This window comes from Aquarana catesbeiana, linkage group LG09 (genome assembly GCF_042186555.1).
Source record: "Aquarana catesbeiana isolate 2022-GZ linkage group LG09, ASM4218655v1, whole genome shotgun sequence".
Taxonomy (NCBI): domain Eukaryota; kingdom Metazoa; phylum Chordata; class Amphibia; order Anura; family Ranidae; genus Aquarana; species Aquarana catesbeiana.
The window spans coordinates 231,345,880-231,359,996 of record NC_133332.1 but is presented as its reverse complement, the minus strand read 5'-3'; the positions used below and the strand labels follow the sequence as shown (position 1 = coordinate 231,359,996).

Below are 14,117 nucleotides of genomic sequence, written 5' to 3'. Positions count from 1 at the left end.
CTGCATGTCTCTCCATTGTAATGTTTTTGGGGGGGGGGTTTTTTTTGTTTCTCCCCCCCCCTTTTTTTTTTTGTTCCTGATCTTCTACTTTACAATCCAACCTGCACTGCCACGATTTACATCGTATGGTAACTTGCGTACCGGAACAATCATACCAGAACAATCATCTGATCAAAGAAGGGAGAGAAGGAAAGGGGAAAAGAGAAGAAGAGAATTTTTCAGCTCATCTATCCTTCAACAGGACATGTCTACTAGAGGGGAAGGAATAAAAGTTTTTTTCTCTTCCCTCTCTCCTCGGTCAATAGTTGGGAGCCCCACCGGACCCCACGTTACCCCCCCTACCAGCTTGTGGGGAGGCCACGGTACAGTTTTTTTTTACTTCCGCAGTTGCTAGTTAGGAAGGACTTCTAGTTTAGGGATCCAAAGCTTGCTATGTTTGGGATGGCTGAGCGGGGAGGGGGGCACAAAGGTTTAAAGAAAAAGGTGGTTGGGGTTTTTTTTCAGGTTTTTTGTTTTTTGTTTTTTCCTTCCTTTTTTACTTTTTATGTTCTTTCTAACACACCTATACCGTTTGCTAATGGAAAGTCATCAAAGGCATACTGGGTCATTGCATATAGGGGTTTATTAATACCTCTGTGGTCAGTTATATGTCTAATGTTTTTTTCTAAGGCAAAGAAGGGAAAATTTTCCTGGTCCATGTTACCTTATCGGCAGACCCACGCACTTTTTTGTCATGTGCTTGTGTGTGCTTCAGGTGGCACGGCCTATCTACTCATATTGATATCAATTCAGAGGTTTACTTATGCATCTCTATTACTTCATGTTTTATTATGGCACAACCCCTCAGGATAGTCTCCTGGAACACTAGAGGCTTGAATGCACCTCAGAAAAGATCCTTGGTTTTATCTGTGTTAAAAAAATATCACCCTCACATTATTTGCCTCCAGGAGACTCACCTGACAGGTTCTAAGATAAGGGCTCTAAAACGCCCCTGGCTATCTAAGCTATATCATGCCACCCACACTAACTACTCAAGAGGTGTATCTATACTCCTGGCTAAATCCCTTCCAACTGAGTTGATTAGCGTTAAAACAGACCCAGAGGGGAGGTATATTGTTCTTATATTACGAATTTCTACTATAATCTTTACATTGGTGAACATCTATGTTCCCCCTCCATTCTCAGTAGAAGTACTCTCTAAATTATCTCTGCAATTACTGAATAGGCCTTCGGGCCCTCTACTTTATATAGGGGATTTTAATGCAGTCCTGGACCCAACGGTGGATCGTCTGGGTGGGGGAGGCAGATCTTTTCCCTCATTTGTAGACTGGGCTCAGGTTCATGGTCTGACCAAGGTGTGGCGATGGAAACATCCGGATGAACGCCAATTTTCCTGCCATTCGGATTCCTTCCATACTATGTCTAGGCTAGATATGGCTTTTGCGTCGACGGAGACCCTTCCGGTTGTCTCCGCCGTCTCATACTTGCCCAGGGGGGTTTCCGATCATGCCCCCTTGTCTGTGTCCCTTCTCATCCTTCCAGGTTCAGGACCTGCTTTGTGGCGCCTGAACTCATACTGGCTGGAAGACGAGATAGTTCAGGGTGAGTGCAGGATGAGTATTTCAAATTACTGGAAGCAAAATTTAAACAAAGTAGACCCCCCCACGGAGTGGGATGCATTTAAGTCCACGTTAAGAGGTACCTTTATGTCTATTACAGGTATTTTACGTAAAAATAATAAGATGCGCACTGAGGAATTAGAAAATGCTATGATAAGTGCGGAATCTGCTTATACCTCTAACCCTGTCTCTGACACTAGGGAGACATGGTTACAGTGCCGTAGGGAATATGAAATTCGTTTGCTAGATCTCACACAAAAACGCATGTTATATGTCTCACAAAAGTCGTTTGAATATGGTAATAAGGCAGGACGTCTCTTGGCATATTTGACCAAACCTGACCACACCCCCATTTCTATACCACGAATCCTGACTACTCAAGGTACGATCAGTGACAACCCAAGAGACATCCTAGACTCCTTTCTAAACTTTTACAGAAAATTGTACACTTCCAGGGTTGACTATGATGATTCCCAGTTGTCTGACTATCTGGCTGACATATCCCTTCCCTCCCTGTCAGATGAGGGACGGGACATGTTGGAGGAGCCTATCACGGTAGAGGAGATTGCAGCAACTATCTCCCAAATGCCTGCACATAAAACCCCTGGACCTGATGGTTTCCCGACTGAATGGTATGCTAAGTTTAAGGACCTCCTATCCCCCTTCCTTCTCCGAACCTATAACAAAGCCCTAGAGGCTGGGATCCTTCCTCCATCAATGCGGGAAGCTTTGATAGTTCTTCTGCTGAAGCCCCGAAAGGACCCACTTCACTGTGAATCATATCGTCCAATTTCGCTTATAAACGTAGACGTTAAGATTCTGGCCAAAATATTAGCAAATCGTTTAAATACTGTGGTCACATCCTTGGTTAACAGCGACCAGGGTGGATTTATCCCTGGCAGGTCTACCAGAATGAACATACGCAGACTGTTCCATAACTTGCAATATCCACATGACTGCCCTCCTACACGCGTCATCGTGTCCTTAGACACCTGTAAAGCATTTGACAATGTGGAATGGCCGTACCTTTTTCAGGTGTTGCAGAAGTATGGTTTTGGTCCCCGAGTGATAGAATGGATAAAAATTCTGTACACCTCCCCAACGGCTAGGATAAGGGTTAATTCATTTATTACTGATTCCTTCCCAATTACTAGGGGCACTCGACAGGGGTGCCCATTGTCGCCCCTGTTGTTTGCCCTGGCTATGGAGCCACTTGCAGTTCGCATTCGCTCCTCCCCTATAATTAAAGGCCTCCCAATTGCAAATATAGAGGAGCGCATTTCTCTCTACGCAGATGATACACTGGTATACCTGGCAGATGCTGATGAGTCTCTGGGGGCGTTGCTGGAGGAGGTCAACACCTTTGGGGACTACTCTGGATTCCGAGTTAACTGGGATAAGTCCAGTCTTTTCCCTTTGGATGTGAATGACCCCCCTCGGGTACACCCAGACTCTAAGCTTCAGGTGATGTCTTCTTTTAGATATCTTGGGGTGTTGGTTCAGGTTCCCTTATCTTTATATGCTACTAATAATCTTGACCCTTTGCTGACCCGCCTCCAGGAACAAACTAAACAATGGATGGATTTACCGTTAGACCTCATGGGGAGGGCCAATATACTCAAAATGATTTATTTACCTAGACTGCTCTATATTCTCTCTAACTCCCCATGTAAAATATCCAAAGCTACTTTCAAACGTATAGATGTGATGTGTACTTCTTTCCTGTGGAAGGGCGGATCCCCCAAAGTGGCACTGGAGACCTTGAGATTGCCAGCTCATCTGGCAGGTCTGGCATTCCCTAACTTTTTCCTTTACTACATGGCATCTCAACTGGTGCATATACATGACTGGATGAACCCGGATCCAGCTAATGCCTGTACAGCCACAGAGGGGGCTATCGCATCCTCCCATGAAACCTTACATAATATAATATATAGAAGCCAGGTCCCAGACCGTCCTGGAACCTCTCTACTCTCATTCTCCCTTTCACTGTTTAAATACATTACCACAAAAATATCGAAACATTCTTGGTTGAAATCCCCTAACAACCCCTTGTGGTTTAATCCCAATCTGCAAGAATTATACTCTTTTCCAGATGCCAATCGCTGGTATTCAAAGGGAGTTAAATATCTATGTCACTTATATACTATGCAGGGCTTTAAAACTTTCTCTCAGTTGAGTACAGACTTTGATCTACCAGAATCTCATTTATTTTATTATTATCAACTTAGACATGCCATACATACCCAATTTGGTACCCTAGATGATATTACTGATCTGCCTCCACTGGAAAGACTACTTAGGCAACCAGAACCCTCTAAATTAGTTTCCACCTACTACGCAGCCTTAGTGACAGACTCTAACCCTAGGTTTCACAGAGCACAGGAGAAGTGGGAGACATTGGATATTGATATGGTAAAAGACGATTGGACTGAATTTAGTGACACATATAAAACCTCTGTCATTTCCTCCCGAGACCGTATCATACAAGTTAAAATTTTTCATCAAACCCACCTCACTCCGGCCAGACTGCATAAAATGGGTCTCTTGCCATCAGCTGTCTGTTTCCGAGGCTGTGGCCAGGAGGCAGACTTTTTACATTGCTTCTGCTCGTGCCCGATAGTTAGTGACTTCTGGGAAGAAGTGGGTGCCTTTATTTCGACTGTACTGGGCCTTCCTAATATAATTCACCCTAAGAACTGCTTGTTGGGAGTATTTGGAGATTTACATATACCATCACATGCCAAAAGACTGCTCCGTATTCTTTATTTTTATGTTAAAAAATCTATTCTACTGTCCTGGAAAGGTGCACAGACCTCTTTGAAGTCCCTCTGGTTAAAACTCATCAATGACTCTATTCCATTATACAAATTAACCTTTGAAATTCGTAAAAGAAATAAAACCTTTCATAAAATTTGGGGGAAATGGTTGGATAGTCCACTAACTCTTTCCAAAAATTGAATACAATTGATCATTGATGGGCCGTGCCGCAGGGACCCCCAATACCAGGTCCATTAATATGGTTATGCTGTGTAAAAATGCATATATCTGACTGTTGCGATTACCAATTTCTCAATTCTCTTGAAACGAAATGACATGCTTACTACGACTTGTGTGATCTACCTACTAATTGAATATGACTTGTGTATACTGAATGGATCAGATATCCAGGTGTGTTTTGTTTTTGTTTATTTTATTTTATTTGTGACTGTTTTGTGTCTGTTGGTTTGTGTTGAACCTAAAACCAATAAAAATATCTTTAAAAAAAAAAAATAGGGAAAAGGTCCATTTTAAGCCATTTCAGAGTTGTTTCTATTTCAGTGTACATCTTTTGCCCAAACTAAAGCAATATAGAGCACATAAAAAACATATTTATTTTGTTACTTACTTCCTTGGAGCACAACTCCCGGGTCCCCTTTTTCACCTGGATAGAGAAAGATTCAATTACTTACAGCCGTATTTAGACATAACCCTACCCTAGTCACAACCTCTATACAAAATCTGCCCCTTGTATGTTGTTTGTGATTATTTGAGCAATAACTAGTGGCAGAATGTGTTCTTGGGGGAAGCAGATCTACTTTGTAGTAGAGAGCCGTCGATTGGCTCTCCCTGTCAGTGTGAACCGAGGAATGCCGTTTACCAGCACTTCCTGGTTCATGCAATGATAAGCTGTGATTGGTCACAGCTGATCACGTGGTAAGAAGCTTCTGTCAGAGATGCGTCGTGTCAGACTTACGCGCCGCACTTGCGATTGCCGTGCTGCGCTCCCCCACGTGCGCGCACCGGCATGTTGTCCTGCTGGATGTCATATGACGCCCAGTCAGGATAACTGAACCACTTCCCGGCCATCATTCTGCTATAGGCTGGGCGGGAAGTGGTTCAAGTGAAACAATAAAAATAAATTATTCCTTTAAATATCGTGCCTGGGGGATCCCCTTAGTCTGCCTGTAAAGTGGCGTATCTGTGCGATGTGTAGAACATGCCACAGCAATAATTACATTTCTAAAGAAAAAAATCACTTAAACTTGCTCGCAGCTGTAATGTATTGCCGACTTCTGGCAATATAGTTAAAAATAAATGAAAAAAAAATGGTGTGGGGACCCCCCCAGTCTATACTAGGCCCTTCGGCTTGGTCCCCCCAAAATCTATACCAGACCCTTATCCGAGCATGGAACCTGGCAGGTCAGGAAAAAGGAGGGCATGAGCGAGCAGCCCCCCCTCCTGAACCATACCAGGCTACATGCCTGCAACATGGGGGGGTGGGTGCTTTGGGGCAGGGGGGCTCTTCCCGACAACCCTGGCCGGTGGTTGTCAGGGGTTGCGGGTGGGGGGGCTTATCGGAATCTGAAAGCTCCCTTTAACAAGGGGGCCCCCAGATCCCAGCCCCCCTTATGTGAATGGGTATTGGGTACATTGTACCCCTACCCATTTCCCAAAAAAATGTCAAAAAGTAAAAACCACAAGAGACAGTTTTTGGCAAGTCCTTTATTAAAAAATAAAAAAAAAAATAAAAAAGTGTCCCGCGATGTAAATCCACCATCAATCACACTGCCCGACGGACCTGAAAAAGCAAAAATGCAAAACGCTTCACCTCCATGGAAGGCCTCCAGCCGACTGCTGTCTCTTCTCTTTGACAACTTTTATGTAGGCAAGGGGGGGCCCCCTTCTGACATCATGTGTCGACAGGAGGCCTCCCATTGAGGCCTCCCATTTCGCATTTTTGCTATTTGTCGGGTTCGTCAGGCGGCGTAATTGATGGTGGATTTACATCGTGGGACACTTTTTTTTTTTTTTTTAATAAAGGACTTGTCAAAAACTGTCTCTTGTGGTTTTTCTTTTTGACACTTTTTTGGTGAATGGGTAGGGGTACAACCAGATACCCATTCACATAAGGGGGGGCGGGATCTGGGGGCCCCCGCAGACCCAACCAACCACTGGCCAGGGTTGTCAGGAAGAGGCCCTTGTCCCCATGAACATGGGGACAAGGTTCTTTGGGAGGGCACCCCAAGGCACCCTCCCCATGTTGAGGGCAAGCAGCCTGGTATGGTTCAGGAGGGGGGGTGCTCGCTTGTCCCCCCTTTTCCTGGCCTGCTAGGCTGCATTCTCGGATAAGGGTCTGGTATAGGTTTTGGGGGGACCCCATGCCATTTTTTTAAAATTTTGGCTTGGAGTTCCCCTTAAAATCCATGCCAGACCCAAAGGGCCTGGTATGGATTTTGGGGGGACCCCATACCATTTAAAAAAAAATTTGGCATGGAGTTTCCCTTAAAATCTATATCAGACCCAAAGGGCCTGGTATGAATTTTTTTTTTTTTTTTTTTTGGGGGGGGGGCCCATGCCGTTTTTCTTAATTCTGTCATGGGGTTCACCTTAACCACTTCAATACACTGTATTATATACTCTTCACTGCACTATATACTCTGCACTGCGTTATATATACTACACTGACTGCACTATATACTCTGCACTGTATTATATACACTAAATGGACGACACTATATACTCTGCACTGTATTATATACACTACACGGACTGCACTATATACTCTGCACTGTATTATATATACTACACTGACTGAACTATATACCCGCCACTGTATTATATATACTACACTGACTGCACTATGTACTCTGCACTGTATTATATATACTACACTGACTGCATCCTCAATCAACTGATTACCCTGCCTAATCTCTCAATTCTCACTATTCACGGCCGTCGTGTAAGCAGCCTTATATAGTGTGGGGCGTGGACTTAGCCCCTGAGCCATGATTGGCCAAAGGCACCCTGCCTTTGGCCAATCATGGCTCTCACAGCACATCGCGCTGTGATTGGCCAAAACATACAGGTCAGGTGCATGATTTGGCCAATCAGCAGCCTTTCATGCACTGCGATCTCGCAGTGCATTATTGGGCGCTCCTCGGTTGGCGAACATCCCGCGAGCGCCCCATATGTTTGTGTTTTCTATGAACAAACGAACAGCTAATTTTTGAGTCAAACTTACTTTTTTTGTACATCTAAGTCCCTCTGTGGACATGCAATTCTGGTTCATTGACATCATTGGTGTTTGGTATGAGCGGGTTCCCCTGCCGCCCGGAATTGTCCTCATTTCCGGGAGCTGTGACGTGCTCTGCAGGCCTCCCCCCGCCCCCCGCCTCATCTAATACCTGGGGTGGGCGGATGTGCCGCATTGCGTGTCTACGTCACGGTTTCCACGCTGGATGTGCAACGTCAAACTGATGCTGTCATGCCCATGTGTAATCCACACTCGCGGGCAATACGGAAGTCACTATGGTGCCGTTTGGCCAGAAACTTGGTTGTCCGTCTGATGGCGCCCTCTCTCCTGTTTCTTGCCTTGCGGCGTGACGTTGGTGGGCGGTCCCTGGTGGCGCTTATGTGGGTGATCTCCCAGACAGTGTCTAGCATTCGAGGCTCTCCTTACACTGGACCACACGTATCTGGGGCTCTCCTCTCCCCCCACACTCCTAATCAACAAAGGTAACTGTGTATTCTCACTTTCCTCACGTCCTCAACAATATTCACTTTCTTAAGACCGGCGGTGGTTGACCAATATTCCATTTGCTTCCTTTTACTCACAGCATTTAGTCACATCGTCACTTTTCACTCCATTTTTGGTTTGTTTTCACTGCCCCACTTGCCTTTTCCCTCACCAGCATGGGCTCCTTGCCCATCGTCCATCTCATTCACCTTCCCATTAATTTCTTTGGCTCACCCCATTTTTTTCACTCCCTTCACAGGAGTGCCTCGCTATTTCCATGCCTACCCTGGCTCCAGCCTGCATGGGTGTTTTTCCCGAGCTGCCTACCCTAGCTCCTGGTTGGGGATGTCCCTGGATGGCTGTGGCGCCCGACCACCCTACCACCAATTAATGTATCCGAGTAAGTCAACATGTACTCTGTGTAGAGCTTATTTACCCCTCCCCTGTCCATGTTTCTCACTACCTCAATCTGTTTAGCCGTATATCACTATTTTATTATAGAATCATCACGTGCCTTGCTCCTGATGAGTGGTTCAAAAACCACGAAACGCGTAGAGATACCAATTGTCGTGCTCCTCCCTATATTTACTTGCAATTCCAGCTACTACCATACTACCTCTACTCACAGGCCTAGGGAGGCAATAGGTCCTGCAGGCCCTACCATGCTGATAATTTTACCTAATTTTGTTCTTGGTGAACTCTGGAATGTTATTGTTGTTTTATCTTGAGCTACCACTTTTATTAATATGTTCAATATCAATTTTCTGACATTATTACTGTATTTATGTACCGGTATTTTATGTATGTATCATTGTTTATAACCAATAAAATTCACCAAGCAATTCTGTTGCTACCTTGTGCTTCACACAAAGTCCCGCCCCCTTTGCTCTCCTCCTTTCGAACATCAAGCTCATCTCTAGTAATTTTCTCTACTTTCCCTATACAGGTTATAGACTAAAGCTGATAGCTGCTGTAAGGTAAACAAGATTCCCAGCACAAGAAAACCAGTGTGGGCTTATGCTCATATTCTTGCGCATGGCATGTGCATTGCTTACATGCTCATGCTTCCAGGCAAAGAGGCAATAGATGATTCTAGTTCATTGTGCTCGCATTGGCACGCACACGTGCACATGCGCATACAAATTAGCTTGTGTATGCGGCACCCACTGGCCTATTTAAACTGGTCTGTCACCATAAGCAGTTGCTGAATGGTCTTCAGCTTGTACCTGTATTCCTGAGACCTGATCCATTGAACCTGCTTACCTGTGTATGACCCAGCTTTCTCCTAGACTGTGCCTTTGCTTCTGCATCAACCTTGTTCATCTGATCTCTCTGACCTCGGCCTGTTTACTGGACTTGTCTTTGCCTGCTGATTCTGTACTTTGCTGCCCAGCTGTTACTGACCTTGGCCTGCTTCCTAGACTTTCTCTGCCTGCTGACTCGATCCCTTAGTGCCCGGCTACCACTAGTCTTGGCCTGCATCCCGGCTCTGCTACCATCTCCTGTTCTGGTGCCAGGCTGCTTCATTATCCTGTTCTTAGGACTGTGACCCCCAGCTTCATCTACCTAAAGAGCAGACTTCACCAGTCAGTTACTCCAATAGTTGTGCCACACTGTGCCCTTACACTCTCTGTCTCCCCCTTCAGGAGTGTTGGGCAGGAGGTGCAAGAGAGGCCTCCACAACATTCCAGTTGTCACCAGGTACGTAATAGCTGCTATGGTCAATAACATAATTAATTCTACTTGTGCAGGTCAGAGATTAAAGCTGATACTCGACTCACTGCTATAGTCCATGCCTCTGTTGTTATGCATAATAAATTAAAAAAGGGAGCAAATGTAGCGCTAGCGAGTATACACAAATATCGGAATATATGTGAAAAAATAAAGAATACAAAAAACCATCTGCAAACAAGAGTGATGAACCAAAAAGGTGGACCCCTATTGCTAATAATGTGGGAGAGATAATGTACAACTGTGTAAACAAAAACGTCCAACATCAGATGATATAGATTCAAAAGTGGTGAAGTGGAAACACAACTCCGTCCGTTGAAGTGACATCAAGATGGAAGGTCATCAATAACTGAATGAAATGTAGATGCTCTTACCGGAAAGGATAGACTCTAACGTCAGCGACCTAGAGTCATACAGGCTGTGTGCCGCACTCGGCAGATGTATGGATATCCAGATGGTTAAGACCTCCGGGATGGGATCCAGTCACTTCAATGGACGGAGTTGTGTTTCCACTTCACCACTTTTGAATTTATATCATCTGATTTTGGACGTTTTTGTTTACACAGTTGGACATTATCTCTCCCACATTATTAGCATTAGGGGTCCACCTTTTTGGTTCATCACTCTAGTTTGCAGATGTTTTTTTGTATTCTTTATTTTTTCACATATATTCTGATATTTGTGTATATTCGTTAGCGCTAGATTTGCACCCTTTTTTGTTTTCCATATGTTTGTCACATTTGTATGTAGCTGCTTTTTCCTTCTTTTTTGGGGGTTAGCACAGTAACCATTTCCACTTGCACATGCATAATAAATTACCTACCTTTTGGTCCTGTTGGTCCCATCTTCCCAGGATTTCCTGGTGATCCCTGATCACCTGAAAATATGATTGAATAACAGTTTCAAAGAAAGCTTATGTGTTACTTTGCAATGGCCAGATGCTATATAGGGGTTGGGGTAGACGTGGAGTTACAGGTACTCCTAAAGAGGCACTGTGCTCTAAGAATATGCGACTATGTTTCAAAGAAAAGGTTATAACAGAGTGGGACTTTAAATGTGCCTCAGAGGAGTATAATAAAAAATAATACACATACTTGAATTATAGAAAAATATAACTTTATTCATCTGCTATACGGCAGTACCTTCTGAGAGTAAACAAGTTAAAATGAGTTACAGTCTTAGAATTTTGAAGTCAGGGTGTGCCAGTCCCAGACAAAATAGAAAAGATATGGCCTACGCGTTTCGCGGACAGTTCCGCTTCGTCAGGGCCTTGAGAGTAGCACATTAGATATCACATGAATTCTAAAAATATTAATAAACAATATGTAAGTGACATGATTTAGCATAGGAAATTGCAAATAAATAAAAGAAGAAAAAAGGATATGATAGTACATTTGTTTCACATAGGTGTGTGTAAATATCATATCATGTAAAGCATTTGTTAATGCAAATTATACCTTATATTATAAGAAATCCAACAATATGTATATACAGTTACATTGCATAGGTATTCATGAAACAGCAGCGTTTTCGCATGCACTCCATGCATTGAAATCTTGTAGGTCCCACATGGGCTTTTTTCCAAATCCTCCCAGTCAGGCCCTGTGCTTTCTGGGCATGCTTGATGCATTGCTTCTGACTCCAGTCATTTCAGTTTCTCATTGGTGGTGAAGTCCATAGCACACATGCCATACAGACTTGTTGGGAATCAAAGCCCAGTAATGTTAAGTGCATTTATTCTTTAAATGGAATGTTTAGTGAATTTGTAAATATTGTATTTCTATATTATGCTCTGCACTAAAGAAAATTAAATAAATAAAAAAAAAATATTCCTTTTTAGTTAGGCAAATACAAATTATGCATATGAATACTATGTATTATTTTATCTAGCTAGTGTGGAGCTCTCCTTTTTAATTGCTTTATAAAAAGCCTGTTGTTCACAGAGATCAGTAGCTCAAGCTGAAACACAAAACTGAAGGAGTACGAGCAATGATGCATCCCTTTTTCCAATGGCTCAGTCTAAAGCTACCTTCAGGAGAGCTTGAAAAGGAGCTAACTTTAGTGTGCCTTCTCTTTAGCTAAGCTATAGTGCATTGGAAGTCCTTTGTCATGTTACAAAGCTGAATCTCCAGCAAATAGCTAAATTCACATTTGAAATACAATTGTACATTTGTATTTTTCCCATCCATTCCTTATACTTACACTGCCCTTCCAGACAGCACAGCCAGGTTAGTGATCTGCCTATTCTGTACTGCAGTTGAGCAATACAAAATGGTCACCTATCCCCCCCCCCCCAACCAGTGATTGGATAGTGAAGAAACATCAGCAGAGCAGCAAACAACTTTTAAGATGATTGTAAAGTCTCTTTTTTTCCTCTAAAAATAATAAACATGTTATACTGCCCTGTGTAGTGGATTTACACAGAGCAGCCCAGATCCTTCTCTTCTCGGGTCCCTCTTCAGCTCTCCTGGCCCCTCCATCTTGTCGAGTGCCCCTACAGCAAGCAGCTTGCTGTGGGGGTACCTGAGCCGAGTCACAGCTTTGTGTGCTCATTCAGACTTGGAACCCCAGTTTGGCCCCACCCCCCAGGACCGCTGATAGGGGAGGACCACCAGCTCTGGAGTACAGGCCCGATAACATAGGGGGGCCCACACAGGGAGGGGGATTAGTGACAGATGACAATTGTGTTTCTTTTCCTCCAGTAGATGAACGCTGCTCTCCTCTCCTTTCCCTGCTGCCAGCTTTCTTCTGCTAAGAAAGAGACAGTCGTCCTTCACTAATCCCCCTCCCTGTGTGGGCCCCCTCCTCTCCTCTCAGCACTGGTTTTTAAGGTTATTTCAGCTCCTGAGTTTATCTCTCTAACTTAGGCTCCATGCACACTGATTTAAAATTCACTGCTTCTACAGGAGCTTTGTGTTCTGTCTGTAGAAGTAGCTCAATGTTATCCTATGTGTCCATGCACATTAGGACGTTTACAGGCGTATTTTGAGCTCAGCGTTTAGAGGCAGGAAAAAAAAAACCTTCTGGTTTGCATTTCTGATTGGAGATTACTGGCAGGAAAAAATGTAAAACTCTCCTAAACTTGTCTAAACTTTGTAAAAAAAATGTTTTCTGCTAGGTGAATTGGAGTTTTTTTTAAGCCCAGTATGTATAGAGCCTAACTTTGTTTCTCTCCCTCTGATCCCGCAGCCTGTATATTTTTTTCATCTCGCCTTCATTTTTATTTATTAACTCAGTTTTATCTTTTAGATTTGGCAGGAATTATATGAGTTATGTAGTATTTGTGTATGCTAATAGTTTTATTGTATTTTTAGTGAAATATAGCTTTAATATTTTCTTGGGGGGCCCTGTCAGGTAGTCTGTACGGGGCCCCGCGATTTCTATCAGCAGCCCTGCCACCCCCTCTCTCTCCTGATTTCCTGACTGACTTTGATTGACAGCAGTGGGAGCCAATGGCACCTTTGCTGTGTCTCAGCCAATCAGGAGGAGAGTCCCAGATGGCCAAGGCACTCGTAGACATAGCTGGAGAGATGGGGATCAGGAAAGTATTAGGGGATACTGGGGCGGCTGTTGCACACAGAAGTTTATTTTTTATCTAAATGCATAGAATGCATTCAGATAAAAAACCTTCTGACTTTACAACCACTTTAAGCTCATTTTGCTTTCTCCTCCTACCAGAAAATGCCTCCTATGCATCCAGCACACCTGATTGGTTTCCTATTGCTGCTCCCTCTCCACTCTGAGAACTATTAGTACATGAGGGAATTACAAGAGGCTGGTAGAAAGTATAATTCAGATACTTCCAATAGCTGGATGTATTAAATTTTTATTTTAATAGATTTAAAGTAGAAATCCAGGCTAAATCTAACTAGTCTTAAAAATGTTCCATCCCCCCTTCTAACGCCTATGCTGGAAGAAAGATGTATATACTTACCTATTTTCAGACTGCTCTGGTCCTATCATGTGATCCCCTTGTGTCAGCCAGCAGTGGCTGCAGGGGAGAGGAGAGAGAGCGCTCAACAAAATATTCCAATGTCTATAAAAGGTTATGTAACCTTTCCCAATGTGTACCATACTAAGGTATAAGTTGTACCTTTCGAATGCTATCTTGTACAATTTCTTAGGGGACAAGATGAGATGCTGGTTCCCGATTCCATGCTTTATACTTATTCACTCAAAGTGTCCAATGGGAATAATAATTTTCTCAAAATTGTGTCATAGGCTCCTATGCCTCCTTCTCGAAGGTATTGTCATCAGAATAAATCCTA

The 14,117-nt window shown here is 43.6% G+C and overlaps 1 protein-coding gene across 1 annotated transcript in view; it reads right to left on the bottom strand.

The window, feature by feature from the left end:
• LOC141108366 (ficolin-1-B-like) overlaps positions 1–14,117 on the bottom strand; it is a 74,339-nt gene that overhangs the window by 27,925 nt on the left and 32,297 nt on the right. Inside the window, exons 3-4 of the mRNA XM_073599925.1 lie at positions 10,673–10,726; positions 5,008–5,043 (exon numbers count right to left, since the gene is read on the bottom strand). Coding sequence (XP_073456026.1) covers positions 5,008–5,043; positions 10,673–10,726 — 90 coding nt within the window. The remainder of the gene's footprint in view (positions 1–5,007; positions 5,044–10,672; positions 10,727–14,117) is intronic.